A 16,893-nucleotide genomic window follows, 5' to 3' on the forward strand; every position below is an offset into this window, starting at 1 on the left:
GTAGTGTGGTCGAGCAGTAGGCTTATCCAAGGAGTAGTGTTAAGCATTTGTTGTACATACACACAGGCAATAAATGAGGAACACACACTCAGAAACAATTCCAGGCCAATAGGTTTTTGTTATAGAAAAATATATTTTCTTAGTTTATTTTAAGAACCACAGGTTCAAATTCTACATGTAATATCTCATTTGAAAGGTATTGCGGGTAAGTACTTTAGGAACTTTGAATAATCACAATAGCATTTATACTTTTTAAATAAAACAAATTTAGCTGTTTTAAAAGTGGACACAGTGCAATTTTCACAGTTCCTGGGGGAGGTAAAGTAATGAAAATGTCACTTACCCAGTGTACATCTGTTCGTGGCATCAGTCGCAGTAGATTCGCATGTTTTGCATAGCTCGCCATCTGGTGTTGGGCCGGAGTGTTACAAGTTGTTTTTCTTCGAAGAAGTCTTTCGAGTCACGGGACCGAGTGACTCCTCCTTTTGTCTCCATTGCGCATGGGCGTCGACTCCATCTTCGATTGTTTTTCCCCGCAGAGGGTGAGGTAGGAGTTGAATTGTAGTAATAGTGCCCATGCAATGGAGTGACTAAGTATGCACCTATTTAAGGTTGAGATGATACATATACAAATAGTTGAAGGTAACTTCCAAACTGCTACAGGCTCCCGGGGAGGCGGGTGGGCACATGCGAATCTACTGCGACTGATGCCACGAACAGATGTACACTGGGTAAGTGACATTTTCAGTTCGATGGCATCTGTCGCTGTAGATACGCATGTTTTGCATAGACTAGTAAGCAGTTATCTCCCCAAAAGCGGTGGATCAGCCTGTAGGAGTGGAAGTAGTCTGAAATAATGTTCTTAACACGGCTTGACCTACTGTGGCTTGCTGTGCGGATAACACGTCTACACAGTAGTGCTTGGTGAACGTGTGTGGCGTAGACCATGTGGCTGCCTTACATATTTCTTGCATTGGGATGTTTCCTAGAAAGGCCATGGTAGCACCTTTTTTTCTGGTTGAGTGTGCCCTTGGTATAATGGGCAGCTGTCGTTTAGCTTTAAGGTAGCAGATTTGGATGCATTTAACTATCCATCTGGCTATACCTTGTTTTGATATTGGGTTTCCTGCATGAGGTTTTTGAAATGCAATAAATAGTTGTTTAGTCTTTCTGATGTTCTTTGTTCTGTCAATGTAATACATCAATGCTCTTTTGACATCTAATGTATGTAGTGCCCTTTCAGCTACGGTATCTGGCTGTGGAAAGAACACTGGAAGTTCCACTGTTTGATTTAGATGGAACGGTGAAATAACCTTTGGCAAAAATTTAGGATTGGTCCTTAGGACGACCTTATTCTTGTGTAGTTGTATAAAAGGTTCCTGTATTGTAAACGCCTGAATCTCGCTTACTCTTCTTAGGGAAGTAATGGCGATGAGAAATGCCACCTTCCAGGTTAGGAACTGTATTTCGCAGGAGTGCATGGGTTCAAAAGGTGGACCCATAAGTCTAGTTAGGACAACATTTAGGTTCCATGAAGGAACAGGTGGTGTTCTTGGTGGTATAATTCTCCTAAGGCCCTCCATGAATGCTTTAATGACTGGTATCTTATATAGGGAAGTTGAATAGGTAGTCTGCAGGTATGCAGATATTGCTGCAAGGTGTATTTTAATGGAAGAGAAAGCCAGGTTAGATTTTTGTAAGTGAAGCAAGTAACCCACTACATGTTCTGGAGTTGTGTGTAATGGTTGTATTTGATTAATATGGCAGTAGCAAACAAACCTCTTCCATTTACTTGCATAGCAGTGCCTGGTGGATGGCCTTCTGGCTTGTTTTATGACTTCCATACATTCTTGGGTAAGTTGTAAGTGCCCGAATTCTAGGATTTCAGGAGCCAGATTGCTAGATTCAGCGATGCTGGATCTGGGTGTCTGATCTTTTGGTTGTGTTGTGTCAACAGATCTGGCCTGTTGGGCAATTTGATGCAGGGTACTACTGATAGGTCTAGCAGCGTTGTGTACCAGGGTTGCCTTGCCCAAGTTGGTGCTATTAATATGAGTTTGAGTTTGTTTTGACTGAGTTTGTTTACCAGGTAAGGAAGGAGAGGGAGAGGAGGAAAAGCGTAAGCAAATATCCCTGACCAGTTCATCCATAGGGCATTGCCTTGGGACTGTTTGTGTGGGTATCTGGATGCGAAGTTTTGGCATTTGCGTTCTCCTTTGTCGCAAACAAGTCTATCTGAGGTGTTCCCCAGAGTTTGAAATAAGTGTTCAGAATTTGGGGGTGAATTTCCCATTCGTGGACCTGTTGGTGATCTCGAGAGAGATTGTCTGCGAGTTGATTTTGGATCCCTGGTATAAATTGTGCTATTAGGCGAATTTGGTTGTGAATTGCCCAACGCCAAATCTTTTGTGCTAGCAGGCTTAACTGCGTGGAGTGCGTCCCCCCTTGCTTGTTTAGATAATACATTGTTGTCATGTTGTCTGTTTTGACGAGAATGTATTTGTGAACTATTATTGGTTGGAAAGCTTTTAGTGCTTGAAAAACTGCTAGAAGTTCTAGGTGATTTATATGCAGTTTTGTTTGATGTACGTTCCATTGTCCTTGTATGCTGTGTTGATCGAGGTGTGCTCCCCACCCTGTCATGGAAGCATCTGTTGTTATTACGTATTGTGGCACTGGGTCTTGGAAAGGCCGCCCTTTGTTTAAATTTATGTTGTTCCACCACAGAAGCGAGAGGTAAGTTTGGCGGTCTATTAACACCAGATCTAGAAGGTGACCCTGTGCTTGTGACCATTGTGATGCTAGGCACTGTTGTAAGGGCCTCATGTGCAGTCTTGCGTTTGGGACAATGGCTATGCATGAAGACATCATGCCTAGGAGTTGTAGTACCATCTTTGCTTGTATCCTTTGTGTTGGATACATGCGTTGTATGATGGTGTTGAAATTTTGAATTCTTTGTGGACTGGAGTGGCTACTCCTTTTGATGTGTCTATTATGGCTCCTAGGTATTGTTGTACCTTGCGCGGCAGAATTTTGGATTTTGTGAAGTTGACGGTGAACCCTAGTTTGAAGAGGGTTTGTATGATATGATTTGTGTGATTTGAGCACTCTATTAACGAACGGGCCTTGATTAGCCAGTCGTCTAGATATGGGAACACATGTATTTGCTGCCTTCTTATGTGTGCAGCGACTACCGCTAGACATTTGGTAAAGACTCTTGGTGCGGTTGTTAATCCGAAAGGCAGTACCTTGAATTGGTAATGTATTCCCTTGAATACAAACCTTAGGTATTTCCTGTGCGATGGGTGTATTGGTATATGGAAATAAGCATCCTTGAGGTCTAAAGTTGCCATGTAGTCGTGTAGTTTTAGCAATGGCAATACTTCTTGTAGTGTGACCATGTGAAAGTGGTCTGATTTGATGAAAGTGTTCACTACTCTGAGGTCTAGGATTGGTCTCAGCGTTTTGTCCTTCTTTGGTATCAGAAAGTACAGTGAGTAAACTCCTGTGTTTATTTGTGTGTTTGGCACTAATTCGATTGCATTCTTTTGCAATAGTGCCTGCACTTCTATCTCCAGAAGATTGGAATGATGTTTTGTCAAATTTTGTGCTTTTGGTGGTATGTTTGGAGGGAATTGTAGAAATTCTATGCAATAACCATGTTGGATAATTGCTAGAACCCAAGTGTCTGTAGTGATTTCCTCCCATGCTTTGTAATAATGACTTATTCTTCCCCCCACTGGTGTTGTGTGGAGGGGGTGAGTGACATGTGAGTCACTGTTTAGTAGTAGGGGTTTTGGGGCTCTGAAATCTTCCTCTGTTCCTAGGGAATTGCCCTCCTCTATATTGTCCCCGAAAACCTCCTCTATACTGTCCCTGGTAACTGGACGGTGTTGCTTGTGAGGTGCTGGCTTGTGTGCTCTGACCCCGAAACCCCCCTCTAAAGGGTGTTTTACGGAATGTGCTGTAATTCCCTCTGCTCTGCGGGGAGTAGAGTGCGCCCATGGCTTTGGCAGTGTCCGTATCTTTTTTGAGTTTCTCAATCGCTGTGTCCACTTCTGGACCGAACAGTTCTTTTTCGTTAAAAGGCATATTGAGAACTGCTTGTTGAATCTCTGGTTTAAATCCAGACGTTCGGAGCCATGCATGCCTTCTGATAGTTACAGATGTATTAATTGTCCGTGCAGCTGTATCTGCAGCATCCATGGAGGAGCGGATCTGGTTGTTGGAAATGGTCTGTCCCTCCTCAACCACTTGTTTTGCCCTATTTTGTAAGTCCTTGGGCAGATGTTCAATGAGATGTTGCATCTCGTCCCAATGGGCTCTGTCATAGCGCGCAAGTAGTGCCTGGGAGTTCGCGATGCGCCACTGGTTTGCAGCTTGTGCTGCGACTCTCTTACCAGCTGCATCGAACTTGCGGCTTTTTTTATCTGGGGGTGGTGCATCTCCAGATGTGTGGGAGTTGGCCCTTTTCCTAGCTGCTCCTACAACGACAGAGTCTGGTGGCAGCTGTGTAGTGATGAAAACCGGGTCTGTAGGAGGCGCCTTATACTTTTTTTCCACCCTTGGTGTGATTGCCCTACTTTTGACCGGCTCCTTAAAGATTTCTTTTGCGTGCCGGAGCATACCAGGGAGCATAGGCAAGCTTTGGTATGAGCTGTGGGTGGAGGAGAGTGTGTTGAATAAAAAATCATCCTCGACCTGTTCTGAGTGGAGGCTTACGTTGTGAAATTGTGCTGCTCTAGCCACCACTTGAGAATACGTGGTGCTGTCCTCTGGTGGAGATGGCTTCGTAGGGTATGCCTCCGGACTGTTATCTGACACTGGGGCGTCGTATAGGTCCCATGCGTCTTGATCTTGGTCACCCTGGCTTATGGTGGTGTGAGCTGGGGAGTGTGATGGAGTTTGTGCTGGTGAGACGTTAATCACGGGCGGAGGAGAGGGTGGTGGGGTAACTCTTTTCACCACTTTTGGTTGTGGTGTCTGTTCAGTTTGGAACTCCAACCTTCTCTTTCTTCTAATAGGGGGAAGGGTGCTTATTTTTCCTGTCCCCTGCTGTATGAAAATACGCTTTTGCGTATGGTCCACATCAGTTGATTGTAGCTCTTCCTCAAACCTATGCTTTTACATTTGGGAGGTTAGCGAGTGCTCTTCTGTATAAGAGCCTGAAGCTGGGTCGGTTGCAGTTTGTTTCGGGACCGAAACCCTGTCTGCGTCCTTTTTCGGCTCCGAGGTGACTTTTTTCATTTTCGGGGCCGAAACCTGTCGGCGCCGATCTTCTTCGGGGCCGCTGTCTCGGCGTCGAGCCGTGTCTACACCGGCATCTCGGTGTCAATGCTTGTCTCCAGCACTTTCTCGGTCCCGAGAAGGCTGCGTGCCGGTGTCTCGACCGGAGTCGGACGATCTCGGCACTGTTTGGGCCTTTTTCGGTGCCGACGGTCGGTCACCGAATTTATGGGTGGAGCCATGGCCTGGTGGCAGTGGCGTCCCCTGGGCCTTGTAAATCTTCCTCTGAGTGGTTTTCGACGTCTTACTCACGGTTTGTGTATCGTCGAATCCTTCGGAGTCTGAGTCTTGGATCGAGAAGGTACCTTCCTCTTCTTGTTCCTCGAACTCTCGGTGGGCTGTCGGCGCGGACGCCATCTGAAGTCTTCTGGCTCGACGGTCTCGGAGTGTTTTTCGGGACCGGAACGCACGACAGGCCTCGCAGGTGTCTTCACTGTGCTCAGGTGACAGGCACAGGTTACAGACCAAGTGTTGGTCTGTATAGGGGTATTTATTGTGGCATTTGGGGCAGAAACGGAACGGGGTCCGTTCCATCGGCGTTCTTCAGCACGCGGTCGGGCCGACCAGGCCCCGACGGGGGATCGAAAAAACTACCCCCGAAGGGCACCGGAGCTCTTCGATCCTTCGACGCGGTGTTGAATCTAACTACGCCGATCCCGAACGCAACAATACCGACGAAAATCTTCCGAAATTAGCTATCTTTCCGTTCCGAAACTCGGAGCGACAGGAACACGTCCGAACCCGATGGCGGAAAAAAAACAATCGAAGATGGAGTCGACGCCCATGCGCAATGGAGACAAAAGGAGGAGTCACTCAGTCCCGTGACTCGAAAGACTTCTTCGAAGAAAAACAACTTGTAACACTCCGGCCCAACACCAGATGGCGAGCTATGCAAAACATGCGTATCTACAGCGACAGATGCCATCGAACTGTTAGTTCTTGCAGGTAAGTAAACCACCTATGGGGTTCAAATTGGGGTCCAAGGTAGCCCACCGTTGGGGGTTCAGAGCAACCCCAAAGTTACCACACCAGCAGCTCAGGGCCGGTCAGGTGCAGAGTTCAAAGTGGTGCCCAAAACGCATAGGCTTCAATGGAGAGAAGGGGGTGCCCCGGTTCCAGTCTGCCAGCAGGTAAGTACCCGCGTCTTCGGAGGGCAGACCAGGGGGGTTTTGTAGGGCACCGGGGGGGACACAAGCTCACACAAAAAGTACACCCTCAGCGGCACTGGGGCGGCCGGGTGCAGTGTGCAAACACGCGTCGGGTTTCCAATGGAGCAGTTTTCTTCTGAAGGCAGGAGACAGGCCGGTAGGACTGGGGCCAAAGCAGTTGGTGTCTTCTTTCTTCTTCTGCAGGGGTTTTCAGCTCAGCAGTCCTCTTCTTCTGTAAGTTGCAGGAATCTAAATTCTTAGGTTCAGGGAAGCCCTTAAATACTAAATTTAAGGGCGTGTTTAGGTCTGGGGGGTTAGTAGCCAATGGCTACTAGCCCTGAGGGTGGGTACACCCTCTTTGTGCCTCCTCCCAAGGGGAGGGGGTCACATTCCTATCCCTATTGGGGGGACCCTCCATCTGCAAGATGGAGGATTCCTAAAAGTCAGAGTCACTTCAGCTCAGGTTGCCTTAGGGGCTGTCCTGACTGGCCAGTGACTCCTCCTTGTTTTTCTCATTATCTCCTCCGGCCTTGCCGCCAAAAGTGGGGCAGTGGCCGGAGGGGGCGGGCAACTTCACTAGCTGGAATGCCCTGTGGCGCTGGAACAAAGGGGGTGAGCCTTTGAGGCTCACCGCCAGGTGTTACAGCTCCTGCAAGGGGGAGGTGATAGCATCTCCACCCAGTGCAGGCTTTGTTACTAGCCACAGAGTGACAAAGGCACTCTCCCCATGTGGCCAGCAACATGTCTCGAGTGTGGCAGGCTGCTTAAACCAGTCAGCCTACACAGGTAGTTGGTTAAGGTTTCAGGGGGCACCTCTAAGGTGCCCTCTGGGGTGTATTTCACAATAAAATGTACACTGGCATCAGTGTGCATTTATTGTGCTGAGAAGTTTGATACCAAACTTCCCAGTTTTCAGTGTAGCCATTATGGTGCTGTGGAGTTCGTGTTTGACAGACTCCCAGACCATATACTCTTATGGCTACCCTGCACTTACAATGTCTAAGGTTTTGCTTAGACACTGTAGGGGCACAGTGCTCATGCACTGGTGCCCTCACCTATGGTATAGTGCACCCTGCCTTAGGGCTGTAAGGCCTGCTAGAGGGGTGACTCATCTATACTGCATAGGCAGTGTGAGGTTGGCATGGCACCCTGAGGGGAGTGCCATGTCGACTTACTCGTTTTGTCCTCACCAGCACACACAAGCTGGCAAGCAGTGTGTCTGTGCTGAGTGAGGGGTCCCCAGGGTGGCATAAGATATGCTGCAGCCCTTAGAGACCTTCCCTGGCATCAGGGCCCTTGGTACCAGGGGTACCAGTTACAAGGGACTTACCTGGATGCCAGGGTGTGCCAATTGTGTAAAACAAAAGTACAGGTTAGGGAGGCCTCAGCACACTTTCAAATCAAAACATAGCATCAGCAAAGGCAAAATGTCAGGGGGTAACCATGCCAAGGAGGCATTTCCTTACATAGGAGAAGTGAGAAGGTTCTCAGATCACAAGAGATTGGCTGAAATGTACTGGCAGGTGGTATGGTAAGCACAGAGCTCTTGTGGCTGTACCGTGGTTTATGTACTATACATAAACACTTAAATTGCAACCTCAGCTCAACTGATAGCAAATGCTGACCTCTGCAGGCCTAAGAGACATGATCATAAGATGCTGCACGCCCCCTACTGCAAGGTTCTGCACCAGCTGAAGAAAGGCAAGGGACCTCTGCATTACTGCATTAGTGCAGTCTTGAGACAATGTATGAGAGGGCTATGGAGCAAAGGGAAGGATTTTTCAAAGGAGATGGAGGTGATGGAAGCAAGAGCTGGAAACTGCACTAACCTGCACTTCAAAAGAGGCATCAAGGACAACTCTCAGAGTTTGTACTTTGTTGGCTGGTACCAGGGGATCTCCCACATTGAGAAGTCATTGAGCTTTGCCTCAGTGGCCTGGGATGGTCCCATCAATAAGCAGCCCCTCCTTGAATGGTGACTGAACAATACCCCAGTCAGATCAGCAATGAAGATGCTCTCCTGTCGAGTCATACAATCAGCTGAGTATTGTCAGCTTAAGGCAAAGTCTGGTAACCAGAACACCTGATCAGCTTTGGAAGAAGCTCCATAAACATAGTCAATAAAGGGATGTTGCACAGAGATATGCAAGTGGGGGTGGCAATGTACACACCAGGAGAACATGTATTTGTGTTTTCAAGGATATGTTTTGCAACAAAGGGAATGAAGGTTGCCAGGTTTTGGGGGAGGGGTGGGTCAGTGGGGAGGTAGGGAGCATGAAGGGGGAGGTAGGGAACAAGATGAGAACTGGCAGAGAATGAATGCAGATGAGACCAGGATTAAAGCCCTCCTGATGTAAGTAGCTGCATTTCCACCATGATTTAAAGACATGTTTATTGACTCTCCTTGGTACCTCCCTCATTTGACACTGGCACTCTGATCCCTAGAGACAGCTGCGGTACCAGGATGTGCTCAACAGGCCTAATGTTCTTCTGACTCAACTGGCATTGGAGTGATTGCTTGGCTGGTGGTCTATTAAACACTCTTTGGGGACCAAGGGAGGGATGTCTACTGCTCAACTCACCAATGTAAAAAGAGTTTGAATGAGGACCTTTGGCAGGACAACAACCAGTACTTAAGGAACTTCAAGGAGACCCAAAAGAAATCACGTGCAACCTCGGAGATGAATGCATGAAGGCATTGGAAGGAAGGGAGGAATCTACTCAGGAGTTATCCAACATGTTATTTTAGAAGCACACCTTACAGGCCTGTCTTGTAGCAATGTCAGCACTTGGCTGGTTCTAAAATAGTCCTTATCTTCTTATCTTGGCAAAAGACTGATAAAGGTGAACAGGGTGACCCAGGACCCCTGCTGGGACTTTACACAAATAGGAGGTCCCCAATTTGCAGCAACCCGGAAATCCTTATAGACTCCTCAGAATCCCAGGGCCCCAAGTGAGATGAAATATTGTACGGAGGAGGTAAAAAACAAAGCCAGAAAGCCAATAATGCAATAGGTAAGGGAGGTTGAATTATGATGCCCTTACTCCCCAGAGACAGGTTTGTAGGTGTGTTGGTAATAGCCTTTTTTGCCGGGTTATCCCCAAAAATTTTGCCTTCTTCCTCCTGTTTTTTCTGACCTGTTTTTGTTGGCTTTGGGACTCTGGGCACTTTACCACTGCTGACCAGTGCTAAAGTGCAAGTGCCCTCTGTCTAAATTGTATTGATAATTGGTTTACCAATGAGTGGCATATTTGATTCACTAGTAAGTCCTAGTAAAGTGCACTATGTGTGCTACCAGTGGGCCTGCAACACTAATTGTGTCATCCACATGAGTAGCACTGTAAACATGTCTCAGTCTGCAGTGTCTGTGTGTGCAGTTTTAACTGTTTGTTCGACCTGGTAAGTGCACCCACTTGCCAGGACCAAACCTTCCCGTTTACTACATGTACGTCACCCCTAAGATAGGCCCAAGGCATCCCCATGGAAAGGGTGCACTGTATTTAAAAGGTGGGACATGTACTAGTGTGTTTTACATGTCCTGATAATGAAATACTGCTATATTCGGTTTTCACTATTGTAAGACCTATCTCTCCCGTAGGGTAACATGGAAATTGCCTTGAAATATGTTTTAGGAGTAATTTCCTATTGGGGCAGATAGAGTTGGGGTCTCTGAACTCACAATCTAAAAATACATATTTTGGTGAAGTTGATTTTTAGGTTGTAACGTTGAAAATGCCACTTTTAGAAAGTGGGCATTTCCTTGCTTAACCATACTGTGCCTTTGCCTGTCTGCTAGAATATACATCTGGGTCAGCATGACAGTTGAGCTGTTTGTGAATTCACTCTTGACAGTCACACAAAGGGAGCTGAGGTGTGCCTTGCATACCCTTATGGGTCTTCCTGGGTTTGAGTGGTGAGAGGAGCGGACACTTGCACCTGAATATGGTTGCGCCTGTCCTTATACAAAGCAGTCTCCAACCTCCAGGAGTGTGTCTGGTGGCCAAGGCTGGGTCTTGTGCACTACAAAAACTTTCCTTTGAAGTTTGCCTAATTCAAAGGCAAAAAAGAGTATAAGTATTGGACCTTTGAGACCACAACTTTAGAATCCCTGTGGACTGAGGACATTCTGCCAGGAAGAAGAGCTAGATGCTGTAGGAGGGAGTGCCACTCTGCCTGTTGCTTCTGTCATGGGAGTGAAAGAACTGGACTTTTCTTTTTACATCCAGCTTCCAAAGGTTCTCCAAGGACTTGGACTGAGCTTGCCTCAGGTTAAGAAGTCTCAGGAACAAAGACTTCACCTGGTCTCTTTTGCTGATAGTCCTGACTTGTCAAGTGGTGCCAAATACAGACCCTGGGCCCTTGGGAGTGTTTTGGGGAAACCAAGAAGAAACCAAGTACATCGACTCCAGTGCCGCTGTCCGACTCCACGCCGCTGCCTGCACCTGAGCCGTGCTCCCCGTTAAGTGCAACAACTGCAACCAACGCCGCAAGCCCGACGCAGCTGTAGCACCTCTGAAGTCTCACCACAGTGTGAGTCCTGAATGCTGTGTCCCCGATATCCGGGACACCTGACTCCGCTGCAGCACCTGTGACCCTGTGGTATGATTGCGATACTGCAAAGTCGCCACCTCACGTCTTGACCTGATGGATTCATCGACCCTGCTGGACTGTAAGGAACCAATGCTGCATCACCTCTCCTGCAACCGTAAGGAACCGATGCATCACCTCCTCTGCCTAGCAGTAAGGATCCGACGCCTCACCTGCTCGGTAGAATGCCACACCAGCTCCAGCAACACCTCACCTCTCCAATTCCGTGCAGCGTCTTTGTATCATCGTTTTTAAAAGTACTGTACCTGGGGTCCATGCGACTCAGTGACCGGCCCGCACTCCCTCATGAGTGGCATCTGACTTTTGGGAACTACTCCGTCAAGATGTTGTGATCGCCCCAGTTGGAGCGATCATGTTTCTACGCGCTAAACTGAAGTTTAATCTGTGAAAATTCATATCTTTGCTTGTGTAAGTTGGATTTTTATCGTTTTGGTCTTGTTTTATTCAGATAAATATTGGCTATTTTTCTAAAATGATGTGGAGTATATTTGTGGTATTTTCACTGTGTTACTGTTTGTGTGTGTGTGTGCACATACTTTGCACAATGCCTCTGAGATAAGCCTGACTGCTGGTGCCAAGCTACAAAGGGGTGAGCAGGGGTTATCTTAGCTGTGTGGCTCCCTTACCCTGACTAGAGTGAGGGTCCCTCCTTGGACAGAGTGCAAACCACTGCCAACTAGAGAAACCATTTCTAACAAGGTGCCAATTGGAAATGTATGTGTCCAGTCAGGCATTAACTGTAAGATGCCTTGGAAGTGTTCACACCGTCCATGGGGTGGCCCGAGATGGTACAGGACTGACTGGAGAACCCCTAAAAAGACATCATATTTACGGACTACTCGATCGAAGAAGAATGGCTCCATGACCTGACAGCGGTAAGGACCATTATGACCATAGTAAACACCAAGCAAGATCAATGCCAAAGAATACCTTTGGGGAAGAGGATGTATGCAAAGAGAGATTGGTGCTTGTAATAGACCAGTTTGTTTGTCCTAGGTAATGGTATATGAGGATGAAAAAAACTGAACTTACTAGGATAGTTACCAGATGATTATTTCATTGGGAAACACCTTTTACAGTTTGGGGATTTCCTTTTATTAGTTTTTGTTTCAGAGTGTATAAACCCTATTTGTTCTGATGAAGATATTAACATAGACCTTGATTTTAAGTTTGGTGAACGGAATATGGACCATCACCATGCAAAGTACTTTACTCCAACCATGACAAGAGTACTCTGCCTGTCAAATTTAGAGATGTCCGCTGACCCAGTGGACATCAATTGCCTTTCCAAGAACTGTAGTCACAGAAGTTTCTGTAAATGCATTGAAAGTTTGAAAAACGGCTCCATCCACATTACAGACGCGTACATTAAACTTTCAAAATGGGGAGCGATAGACCCGCCAAAGCTACAGAACTAGCAAAATGAAATGGACTGGTGCATGCTCACCAAAAAAACGATTTACTTGAGCAGAGGATGCCCCAAGAAATGGGAAAAGGTGCGGTCCTCCTGGAAAGCCCAGAGAGGGCGAGAGAGTGATTGTGGCGATGACATTACTCAGGTTGAGTAAAATCCAGGCCTAGGGAGGTGTGTTGTGGCTTTTGCTCTATTATGATTACACCGTACTTGCCACACATCTGAAACTGACAGTTATCATACTGATATATGCCTGCTGTGATGTATCACTGCTTGCTTGTTTGTATCTTTTCCTAACTATGAAACTCAATCAAAAAGATTTCCAATAAAAATAAAAAAACTAAAAAAAAAAAAAAAAACAACGTACAATATTATTTTATTTTCAAAAACAAATACACAAAGCGGGATTTTGTTTTTGAAAATGAAACAGAAATGGCAGCCCTCACCATGGGAGTGTTCTCCCATGGTGTGTGGGTGACTCAAAAGGTTTTTGGATTCAGATACTGCCATGTTTTGAATGGTGGTAAGCGAAAGCAAAAACTGGCAATGACTGCCCATTCTAAATAGGGCAGACGGACACAAACCAATAACGGCCCTTACTCCGTCAGGCCACTGGAGGTGTATGTAGGCAGCAGAGATGGAGAAGTCTCTGCTGTCTACATACTGAAGTTCCACCTGATTCCAAATGATGCGGGCGGAACTTTGCTTTGGCAGAAAGGGTACTCCGTCACCTCTGCGGGGAGGTCTCTTCGCCAAAGTCTAAATCAGGCTCTAAGTTTCCAAACTCCCCATAAATATGATCGCGTTACCTGAAAGCACAGCTCCGGAAAAAAAAGGTGTCCAGTGAGATGGAGAAATGGTACAGGATGGCACTTTGGGTAACTGCATTCTTGTGGATGATTAGTGAGTTGTCAGGCACCCTAGAAAAGCGCTCTGGATAGGAAACCCCAGAACAAAGGCTCTACTACAGAACAAAGGCACAAGGCAGGGTGGACTTGGCAATTCAGCATAGCCTACAGCACCCACAGAGTAGGGCGTGTTGCAGAAACAGAAGTCCCACCCCACATTTTAGGACTTGCCTACCAGGCAGCTTTTAGCTGTCTTTTTGTGAAAGACCTCTTGTGGACCAGATAGGCTTGTTACTTGCACAATGCTTATTATTGATTGGCTTTGTCACTCTTGTTTCCTTGCTTCTTGTTTGTTGGCTTGCCTGTCTCTTCTTGTCTTCCCTTTGTGCACACCCTCTTTACCATTCTTTAGATTGGCTGGCTTGTATGGTTCCACTGCTATGGTTCACCTTCAAGCTTCTCACCCACACGTACAAGGCCATACGCAACGCAGGACCAGCCTACCAGAAACACTGCGTCTCCTTCCACACCCCCAGTCAGATCCCTCCGCTTGATCCCTCCACTCCGCCCAGATGGCCTTGGCCACCATCCTTTGCATCTGCAAAACCACTGCCACAGGACAATCCTTCACCTACATTGCAGCAAGAGCTGGAACAACCTCTCCCTGCACCTCGGACAAAGCCCATCACTCACCATCTTCAGGAAAAACCTCAAGACATTGCTCTTCGGATGAAGCATCTCTCCCTCCCGCCCCCCCACCGCCTTGAGACCCATAAGGGTGAATAACCGCACTTTGCAAACACTGATTGATTGACTGCTCACATTTAGAGAACTACTTTTTCATCAAGCTCTCCATGAGAGTGCATGTGTCTCTTTGCTCTCTCCTATGCTGAACTCCCTCAACTACCACCCACACATGTTGCTTTCTCTTAACCAGCCCTCCCCGACTCGGTGCACCGTTGCTTGAGTTCAAAGGTTTTATAGTTGTAACCTTCTGGAAGTACCCAGAAGCTCATTTGCTCCCAGCATGAAGTGCATAAAGCACTTTTGAGTGCCTCTGTTGCTCAATCACCCCTCCACCATCAGTTCTTCAAGTCACTCCCCCATTCCTCATGATCATTTAATATATATATATATTTATTTTTTTTAATTTTATTATTGGAGGACCTGACAACTGCCATTTGCTGTAGGGTTGCTCCATTATATTAAAAGGGCTTTTGCACAAATATTGCCTTTTTTATTATTTACCAAACTAAGTTGCATCTGCTATTTTTGACTGGAAAAATAAAAACAAAAGAAAATGGTGGCTGTGTCATTCAGAAGGCACACACATGTGCGATGACATGCCTGCAGAATGACAAGGGCAGCAATAGCTACGTTACTGCGCCTTTCTCCCGCTCTCTTTGTTTTCTAATGTTTTGCTGATGCTGCACAGTATCTGCAGAAAGTATTTGGATTGTTTTGCTTGCTGCACAGCATCCACAAAAAGCACTGGCAAACCAAATAGATAACAAGGCAAGACCTACTGGCTATGCCAATACCCAATGTCCCAAGTGACCCCTGCACCCTGGGACATATGGAAGGGTTGAGGGGGATTTGGTGAAGGAGGTACACATTTTGACAGTATCAAATTGGATAAACTAAATTAAGTTAGAAATCAAACATTGCAATTTCAGTTTATTTCATAAAATACTTTTGAATAAAGCCTGCAACCCATGGAGTGTAGTTAGGAGCTACAAGAGGCCAGTAAACAAGTGACCATGACTATGCCATTCATAAATACATCCCCCTGGCAGTGAGTTCCTGTACATTCAGAACATCCCCCCTGGAGCTGCATAAAGTTTTTACCATGGAACACAGATATGTCTCTGCAGCAATGTGTGATGCTAAACACAATATTAATGTTTTTGTAGTCCACAAGATTAAGAGAGCTACTTTCCACAAAACAAACCTGAACCAGCTGGAAGAAGACTGCCCTGGTGATGACATGCATGGGTGCAGAGGGGATAAAAGGCCCTTGGGTGGGGATGTGCAAAGAGGTCATGAGAAAAGATGAAATTGGCCTGCGGGGAGTGGGTGCCTAGGGGCAAAAAGGGGATATCTAGAGAAAAAGAGCAGTGAGAGGAAGATGAGCATACACAAAGGGTAAACAACATTTATGTTGCAGTCTGCAATATACCCATGGGTTCGCCCTTGTCACAGTCACTCCAACTGTGAAAATCCCGGTTTCGTACCTATCAGCTTCATCCAAGATCAGCCACCGAACACGTCCAAAGTGAATATTCTTTGTCGTCTTGATGTGATCCACCAGTCGACCCGGAGTTGAAATGAGAATGTTTATTCCTTTACGAATTCTGTATGAAAAAACAATCAACAACAAATAGTCTTTAATGGATAACATTTCTCATTATACATATGAACGTTACGTAAAACCATCTACGCAAGAGTCAAACTAAAGACTAAAAACAAATATTCAAAACAAAACGAAAATGGTGACAAAACTCAGTGACTCAGAGTTTAGTACAAGAGAGGGAGGGCAAGGGGTGTGGAGAAAGTGTGGGAATGGAAAGTAGTAAGAGAGAGTGAAATTAGACAAATATCAGGGAGGAGAGAAAAGAGAGGAGAAGGAGACTGACAGACGTACCAGGGAGAAGCTGTTCAGGGAGAGGAGAAAATGCAGAAAGACAGGCAGAATGAGGGAGGCAGAGATACAGGGAGAGGAAAAAGAGTTCATGTAAAACAAGCAGAAAGTGTTGGGAGTATGATTAGGGGGAAGTGAAGTGGTAAGTAAAGGTGGTGAGCGAGAAGTGTGTTTTGGTGATCAGGCTGTCAACTATGGGCCCAGAAAAGGGAAGTTCTAATGCTTGCACCCCGATTACAAGAGGCTGCGTCATAAGTGCACACCGAGGAACCCCATCTGCTTAAGTTATGTCTCTAGCTTATTGCTTACCCGGTTGTACCCTGGTTTCACCTTCTATTGGGACTCAAGAATGTAAATCCACCCCAAGTGCCCGGTGGAGAATGGCCAACCTTTGCTCCCACCATCAGAACTCTGCTCTGACATACGCGTTGCCACCACCACCGCCAAGGCAGCCGATGTTCCCGGTGGCACTGACACCGCTCCCATCAATCCTACCACCACTGCTCCCACCCCTGCTAGTACTAATGCGGCTGCTCCCACCACCATCACTACTGCCGTTGAGACCCCCACCCTCATCACTGCTTTCACCATCACCCCTACCACCACCGCCATCCACTTCTTTCACATACAAATCATGCACAGCAAAATTGGTCATGCAAGGAAGGTTGAAAATACTTTAAGCGGAGTGAGTACAGACCCAGCAGTATAGAAATGCACGAGTAACTATGTGAGTGATGTGAAAACATTTAAGAACCAGGTGTAAAAAAATGACGTCCTATGTGGAGTTACTTGGGTCCTAAAGAAATGTTTCTTCTCCATAGAAGCCTCCTAGTTAGATGTGTGGAAAATTACAAAGGTGTGTACATTGATAACAACAATACATATTGTATTGATGTTTGGTACCAATTGAACATGGGAATTAATGTGGGCTTGGGAATCCGAGGAAA

General features: G+C 46.4%; 1 protein-coding gene across 2 annotated transcripts in view; it reads right to left on the bottom strand.

The window, feature by feature from the left end:
- The window catches only part of DDX31 (DEAD-box helicase 31), a 302,158-nt gene that overhangs the window by 215,450 nt on the left and 69,815 nt on the right, over nt 1–16,893 (bottom strand). For both annotated transcript variants that reach the window (XM_069237113.1, XM_069237114.1), the window contains one exon: nt 15,540–15,659. In XM_069237113.1, the coding sequence (XP_069093214.1) occupies nt 15,540–15,659 (120 nt within the window). The remainder of the gene's footprint in view (nt 1–15,539; nt 15,660–16,893) is intronic.

The sequence above is a fragment of the Pleurodeles waltl genome, chromosome 6 (assembly GCF_031143425.1).
Source record: "Pleurodeles waltl isolate 20211129_DDA chromosome 6, aPleWal1.hap1.20221129, whole genome shotgun sequence".
Taxonomy (NCBI): Eukaryota; Metazoa; Chordata; class Amphibia; order Caudata; family Salamandridae; genus Pleurodeles; species Pleurodeles waltl.